General features: G+C 52.7%; 2 protein-coding genes across 3 annotated transcripts; one reads left to right on the plus strand and one right to left on the minus strand.

The window, feature by feature from the left end:
• Nucleotides 1-788: 788 nt before the first annotated feature.
• ARFIP2 (ADP ribosylation factor interacting protein 2) lies at nucleotides 789-5,834 on the minus strand. Of its 2 annotated transcripts, none has more exons than XM_045557358.1 (8): nucleotides 5,487-5,834; nucleotides 4,548-4,688; nucleotides 4,198-4,294; nucleotides 3,399-3,517; nucleotides 3,000-3,221; nucleotides 2,313-2,470; nucleotides 1,990-2,164; nucleotides 789-1,545 (listed from the first exon to the last, which is right to left on the minus strand). In XM_045557358.1, the coding sequence occupies exons 2-8, from the start codon at nucleotides 4,644-4,646 to the stop codon at nucleotides 1,390-1,392; spliced, it is 1,026 nt and encodes a 341-aa protein (XP_045413314.1). In that variant the 5' UTR covers nucleotides 4,647-4,688; nucleotides 5,487-5,834; the 3' UTR covers nucleotides 789-1,389. The 2 variants fall into 2 exon arrangements, with proteins under 2 accessions (XP_045413314.1, XP_045413315.1); XM_045557359.1 differs by having other exon boundaries at nucleotides 4,529-4,688; nucleotides 5,487-5,596.
• Nucleotides 5,716-6,654, plus strand: TIMM10B (translocase of inner mitochondrial membrane 10B). Its single transcript, XM_045557360.1, has 3 exons — nucleotides 5,716-5,827; nucleotides 6,028-6,123; nucleotides 6,317-6,654. Exons 1-3 carry the CDS (start codon nucleotides 5,783-5,785, stop codon nucleotides 6,491-6,493), a joined length of 318 nt encoding a protein of 105 aa, XP_045413316.1. The 5' UTR covers nucleotides 5,716-5,782; the 3' UTR covers nucleotides 6,494-6,654.
• The last annotated feature ends 933 nt before the right edge of the window (nucleotides 6,655-7,587 follow it).

The raw sequence follows: 7,587 nt of genomic DNA on the forward strand, positions 1-7,587 counted from the left end.
TAGACTACCCACAATGGCGGAACTGGGGTATATATGACACTATCTTTAGCCTCAGGACTACTTTCCTCAATCCTAGACTTCTCCCATGCTCTCGAATTTCTGCTTAAAAAGCTTGACAGCTCCCTTTCTCTGGATGGCAAAAGTCCTCAACCATTCCCCCTTCATTTTTCATTTCAAACTGAATTCCTCCCATGTTGGCCTCTGTCTAGGATGCTCTTCCCTTTACTCTTGGCCAGGCTGTCACCTACTAACCCTTCAGGCCTCAGCTTTCAAACTGACACCCCCATTTCCACCCTAGCCCAGGCTAGATGCCCCTCCTCTGTACTCACATAGCTCCCTGTTCTTCTGTATCCTAGTACTTATCACTGTATTGTAGTTGCCTGGTTACTTGTCTCTATCCCCCACTAGGCCATAAACACTGTGGGCAGGGACCGTGCTTTATTCACTGATGTTTCCCCAGGGTCTAAAGCAGTGCCTGGCAAATAAAAGCACTCAGTAAATATTTGCTGTATGAATGAATGCATGATGAAAGTCAGCAAACCCAACCCCCTCTGGACCCTGTGCTCTTAAGATCCATGGCTGTCTTGGTGCTGGCCGAAGGACAAATAAAGCTTTGGCTCCAACTGGGGCTGAGGGAGATTGGGCCTTCAGACTGTTTCTGAAACTGTGACTTCAGCTGCCTGGCACTAGCTCTTCTGATTTCAAAGGATTTTGATCTATGTTTAGACTACGCATTTCTTTACCCACCCCACCCTCCTAGAGTCCCCCACAAATTGACCTCACTGGGCCTGCTTTTATGAAAGGTTTATTCCTAGTGTTAGGTCCCAATCTTCCTGGGCTCTAAGCACAGTTAAACTGGGTGGGTGGGTGAGGGGAGGCCCATTTAGATGCAAAGCCAGAAATGGAGCTCCCCATTATCCCTACCCCTTTGGTCCCAGTCCCCTTCTCTGCAATGGGCACACGCATAGAGGAGAGACAAAGGGTATTGGAGGCAACATCGTTGGCCCAGGGGAGCCCAAGAAGAGCTGCCATCGGCTGACAGTGCCTTTTGAGGCTCTGCCATTGGTCAGGGGGCACACCCCAGCCTGAGGAGTGATGCCATTGGCCTGGGAGTGGTTTTGTCGTAGCCTTTGGCTGTGGAGTGGAAGGAAAAGATCTGGGAATGAAGCCCAGTGGCCAGGAAGATAAAGGACAGGGCAGCAGCTTCTGGGCCTCCGGGCCCTCTTCCCACCACAGCAATGTGGGCAAAACTGGTGTCAGGTCCCAGCCAGGAAAAGGGAGCCCAAGCCAGAGGGCATATGGCAAGGGATGTCCCAAGTCCAATCTTCCCCACCCTGGGGCTGCCCCTCTCAATGTCCTTCTTGATAGCCAAGTTGGGCTGGGAGCAGCTCACTGCTCCTCTAGCCAGGAGGGTTTCTCAGCTCCTGGAGGCCGCAGCTTGATGTTGAACTGCTGCAGGGTCTGCTCCAGCTGTTTCTGGTTCCCAGCAAAGTAGGCGGACACGGCATTGTGGAAGAGTAGCAGCTGCTTGTGCATCACCTTGATCTGGGGGTCCAGCAGGGTCAGCTAAGGCTGGACTCAGGCGCCCTTCTTGAGGGTCTATGAGCCTGAGTCCAGGCACAGAGCAGGGGTGTGTGGACTCTGCTCTGATGGTGCTTTTGGGGTGGGGGCTGAACTCTACCCAGGGAATCAAAGGAGATAGGTCAATCTGATGGAAAAAACCTGACTTGATTTGCTGGGCCTAGGGTTCTGGTATCCCAGCTCAGGGAGTGATTTATCCCAGTTATGTTCCAACCAAATCACCCAACAGGAAAGGGCCAGGGATTGGAGGGAAGGTGACCTGGAAAGGCTCAGGCTGAGGGGGCTGGAGAGAACATCCCATGACCTAGACAGGCTGCATTTCCCCATTCAATGATGGGGAGGAACTGAGGGGAAGATTAGTGTCACAGGTGGGAAGGTGGGCTAAGGTCAAGGGGGTGGGGTTGGCACCTTATTTTCTTCCAGGAACTTGAGCTTGATGGCCACATCTCCCCGCAGCTTCTCATACTTGTCCCGATGGGCCTGGAAAGTGGCCTGGGCGCTCTCGAGTCGACCACGTGTCCCTGCATCCCGGGGGCCTAGGCTCAGCTCCTCTAAGTCTGTTCGGTAGGCATCATATTCCAGCCTGGGGAGGGGGTGATACAGGCTGGTCTCCACCCCTTTGTCCTCAACACATACTTTTCTTTCCTTCCTAAATTCTTATGCCCCATTTGTCTAAACTTCCGCCCATACCAGCCAACTCCCCAAACTCTAGGCCCTGCCAGTGCCCGCACCTGGCAGCCTCATACTGTTTCACAGTCATGAGTGTGTCTTCCATGGTCTTGGTGACCAACGTGTTGATGCTAGAGACAAAGAAGTTCACAGCCCCTAGCAGCGTCTCCCCATTCTTGCACAGCAGTTTTTGTGTCTCTGCATTGTAGCCAAACTCCTCCTGAGGGCAGAAGGGAGGAACAGGACTTGAGTAACAGTTCCTACCTGACTGGAGCTAAAGAGCCCCTCACTACCCTCCTCCCCAGAAAGGAAAGAACCATCAAAACTGGGACCACCAAGGACTGCCTCCAGCAAGGCTCTTAGCCAGAAAGTTAGTGGGCCACGCTGGGGATGCCTGGGGTAGGAATGTGAGGGGTGGGAGTTCTCAGATAAGCTCACAAGACTGGAACAGGGAGAGCTAGTGCAGCAGGCAGGGGATTAGGCTGAGCACTAAAGGCATTCTTCCCAATGCAGACAGGGATTGCTTGTGAGGCACCTACTGTGCACCCTCCCGCAGCCCCTCCAACTTCTGGATCTCTGTACAAACCCTTAGGCTGCCTCCACAGGTGAGTGCTGCTGGGGACAGGGCTGGGCCCACCCTGGAGGGGTTCTCCCTGTGGGCTGCAGGAGGGAGGGAGGGAGGCTGAGGAGTGACTGCCTGGGAGGGGCAGGGCCCAGTACTCCCACCCTCTTTGGTCTGGCTGAGGCACCTGAAGCTCTGGGGACTTCTGGCTGAGGTCGGCAAAGGCGTCACCCAGTGCATGCTGGGTCTGCAGCAGGCTGTAGAGGTGGGCTGTCAGTGCCCGGCCCAGCTGCAGGACACTCTCATACTTGCGCTTCGTCTCACGCAGCAACTCAATCTGTAGCTCTAGCTCCAGGTCCACAGTCCGGGAGCCTCGGCCAAATCGTTCTGATAACAGCTGCTTTGTGCACTGATCAGGAAGTGGGGGAATAGGTCAGAGACCCTAGCACCCTCCTCAACAACAGGTACCTACCCCAGCACCCCGAGGTTCCTAGTCTCAGCCATAGATAGGATATTAGGATCTGGGGAAAGGGGGAAAAGGTACTCAGAAGGAGTTTTGGGGAAAGGAGAGGTGCTTAAATCCTACCTTATATGTGTTGATGCCCCATTTCTTGACAATGTCAAATTTCTCTCCAGCGATGCCCCGAGCCACCTCATCTCCAGGGCCAGCAGGAGTGGTGCTGTGAGATGGATGGCGGCCAGACCCTAAAGGACCAAGTTCTCTGACACCAGCCTCTCAGATACACCAGACACCTGTGTGAGTCCACCCATACTTCCTTCCCAGCACATGAAAATGACTTCCCTGAAGAAGCAGCTAGAGACAATTGGATTCTCCTGCTAAGAACTGGGACCTTGTGCCCTGAGAACCAAATTCCAATATACATCTGGCCTCCTTGTGGGGGTGTGGGGGAGGAGAGTGGGGATTTGCCAGTGTAAAGGAGCAAACAGAAGAAAATACATTGAGTTTGGGGGTGGGGAGTCAAGGATGGTGGGTCCTGATAACAGGAAACCTAGTTGACATTCCCAAGTGGAATCTTAGTCAGGGATTCAGGGATGTTTGTTATCTAAACTTTAGAGTCTAAAGTAAAACTCTGAGAAGTCTTGCAAATTTCCAACACAGCCTCAAGCTCCAGAGCAGGGTAACTCCTGTGGAGGTGGTGGCAGGGAAAGAACAGATGGGCCATCTCAGGGGCTAAATGTCAAGAGGAAAGCAGATGGACAACCCTATGAGCTGGTCTTGGTCTAAGGAGAGTCATGGGGTTCACACGAGCAAAGTTCCCAGGATCTCCAGATATAATTCAAGCTTTCCTAAACATATCCTGTGCTCCCCAAAACCATTCCTGTCCCCCTCTCCACTCAAGCTTCCTCTTTCTGATCCTTCATACCTGTGGGGATGAGTCCATCACCAGAGCCCCCATAGCCACCAGACACAATACTGGTTTCATTGAGGTTGGGTCCTGACACCATCACCTGCTGGAGGTCCTATAGGCCAGAGAAGACAAGGGGCTTCAGGAACACAGGGGCAGCTGAAGAATTTTGGGGGTGGAAACAAGTTTGCATTGAAGCATCATAGAGTACACAAGGGAAGGCTGCACAGAATCAGAATGAAGATTTGTAAAAAGAATGAAGGAAGTTAGATAAGTTAGGAGAAGACTATTGGAATGGGGGTGACAGTCCAGGGTTTATAAATTGGGATTCCTAAATTGAAACAATTACAAGAATCCAACAGAAGCACCTGCTCCAGCCCATCGTCTTCAGGAAGCTGCCCAGCTTCACCGTTCCCATGGATGGGGATCTCCATTGTGGCTGCCTTCCCTAGGATCCCGTCCGTCATGGCTAGGGAAGGTACTGGAGTCAAAGTCTCCACCTCAGCACCCTGCAAAGCCCAACGCAGATAGTTCTGGAAACTGGCCAGCACTCTAGAAGACAGAGACCTCCTCTGCCATTTCTGAGGTTTTAGAGGTTGTCCCAGGGCTTGAGTGTCCTGGGGTTCGGCCAACCACACCTTTCCTCAGGTATAGGTATTTGTCTCCTCCCTAGTGCACAATTGTACACGTGTGCACCAAAGCCTGGGTGTCTTCTCACAACCCCCCAACCTCACCAGGACTCCGGTGATCATTCATGCATTCACTCATTCAACAGACATTTAATGAGTACCTAATATGTGTCAGGCACTATTTGAGGCAATGGAAATAGTGTAGTGAACAAGAGAGAGAAAGTCTGTGCTCATTTGTAACTTATCCCCAAGCAGGTGTGTTTACTCTCACCAGGAGACGAACCCCTCTCGAGGGCTCAGGTGTTCACACACCATTCAGGTATGTTCTCCATTGCTTGGCCTTTCACACTCTTTTAGTGTTTCTTCCCGCTTCCTTCAGGCGTTCTCCCCCTCCTCCATCTCATGCACCTCCTCTTCCTCAAGCCCTCCCTATCAGGCCTTAGTTGAATCAGTTGGTGTATGTTCCCATGTATGTCTCTGGTAAAAGGCTCTCTTTCCCAGGATATAGGTGATCCCTTCCAAAGTCAGTTATGTCTCCCAGGTGTGTGAGTTCCCGCCCCCCCCATACACCTGGACATCAGGTGTGTCCCCATCCTTTTCCCCAGGGCTCAGGGGCATCTTGCCCTCCGGGCAGGTTCGTGCGTTCAACTTCCCCTCGCCCAAGTATGTCCCTCTCACCTCGGGCCGGGCCGCTCTTCCCCTCGGGGCGCCAGGCCCGGGCCGCGCGGGGACCTCGGGCTCCAGTTCCCGTCGCGATCCTAGCAGCAGGTCAGGGACACGGCGGAAGTGACGTCCTCTCCGGGCAGAAGAAGCCGGCCACGTCGCAGATTATAAGGGCGGAGGTGACGTTGCAGCCGGAGGCAGGGCGATCCTTTAGCCCACCCCTCAGTCCTCGGGGAGCGGCGAGAGACTCCTTCCGGGGCGGCGCCGAGCCCGTGTAAAGGAAGTGTCGCAGGGCGCGCGCCGGTGCCGTGATGGAGCAGCAGCAGCAGCAGCAGCAGCAGCAGCAACTGAGAAACGTGAGTGAGAACTAAGTTGCTCCAGGGCCGCACGTGCCGCTCTCATCGCTGTCCACATCGCGGGACCCCCACAGAGCTGGGGATCCGAGGGCTGGAAACACCGGGCTGTGGTGCGCGGTCCTGGGAAACCTCGGGTGGCGGGGCCTTGAGTTGAAATGTGGGGCCGTTATCGCTGCGTTCTTAGTCCCCTTTTCTCCCAGTTGCGGGACTTCCTGTTGGTCTACAATCGGATGACAGAACTCTGCTTCCAGCGCTGTGTGCCCAGCCTGCACCACCGAGCTCTGGACTCTGAGGAGGTGGGAACTGTATAGGGAGGTGACCCTCGACCCTCAAGAGTTATTGGCAGACTGCTTCCCTCCTCTCCCCACTTCCCCTGCCTCTGGCCCTGGCCTTTTCAAGACTCTCACCCCTAGGCTGGGGATGGGAAAGGAAGGAGGTGGGCATGACAGGACGTCTTTTGCCTCCACTTCCAACCTGTCTTCCTTCCAGGAGGCGTGTCTGCACAGTTGTGCTGGGAAGCTGATCCATTCCAATCACCGCCTCATGGCCGCTTACGTGCAGCTCATGCCCGCCTTGGTGCAGCGCCGCATCGCGGACTACGAGGCTGCCGCGGCTGTGCCAGGTGCTGCTGCTGAACAGCCCAGAGTCTCGCCTTCAGGCAGCTAGCCGTTCCCAACCCCAGGAGAGAAGGCACTAGAAGGACCCTCAGATTGAAGGATCCAGTGGACCTTGGGCTTGGTGAATCCTGTACGTACAGCATGAGGGTTTGCCTGAAAGCTGGGTACTGTTGCTCCTTTTCCTGGAGCAAATAAACCTGCTTTTTGCTCTGTTTGGTTTCTGTTCTGGACAGGGAAACTTTGCCTACTTTATTGGCACTATCCTTTGTTCGGTCATTTAATGGTGGCTTCAGCCCTGGCAGATGAGAAATTGTCTTCTACATGTAGAAGGAAAACTTCAGAATTTCGAGGCATCTGGTTAAAAGCAGGATCTGTATGTACAATTTTAAGGTTGGTAATAGCAACAGGAAATTGGTTCCTGCCCAGAAGACAGAAAATGGGCTGTCTTCTGTCTGACTTAAATGGCTCACCTGTGAGCCGACTGTGCATTGGTTCATAACTGGTTTTTTGTGGACCATGTCTTATGTGAAATAATCCTGTTGGATTTAGGGAAAGAAGGAAATATCTAAGTACAAAAGTTCAAAAAAATCACAGAGCTTTTGAGCACTGCTTTCTGGGAAGTTAGTGGCCACAGAAGAGAGTTGAAACCTGTAAGAATTCTAGGGTGTTCTGGAACTCCAGCCATTTCCCCAGGTTGTTACTTTCTTAGTATTTCCTGTCTTCCCAGGCTAAGCAATAAAACCTTTGAACAAAGAAAGTCTGTGTGCTTGTCATCAGGAACCGTCAAGAAGGGGGAAACTTGGGGACCATATTCTGCAGTATAGCCAAAGTTTTTTTTAAATTTTTTTTTATTTTAGCACATTACAGGGGTACAAATGTTTAGTTTACATATTTGCCCTTGCCTAACCTGAATCTGAGCTTTAAGCGTGTCCATCCCCTGGGCAGTACGCACTGCACCCATTAGGTGTGTATGTGCCCATCCCCTCCCCCCCATCTGCCCGACACCCCATGAATGTTATTACTATACGTGCACTTAAGTGTTGATCGCTTAATACCAGTTTGATGATGAGTACATGTGGTGCTTGTTTTTCCATTCTTGGGATACTTAGTAGAATAGGCTCCAGCTCTATCCAGGATAATACA

The sequence above is a fragment of the Lemur catta genome, chromosome 7 (genome assembly GCF_020740605.2).
Source record: "Lemur catta isolate mLemCat1 chromosome 7, mLemCat1.pri, whole genome shotgun sequence".
Classification (NCBI taxonomy): Eukaryota; Metazoa; Chordata; class Mammalia; order Primates; family Lemuridae; genus Lemur; species Lemur catta.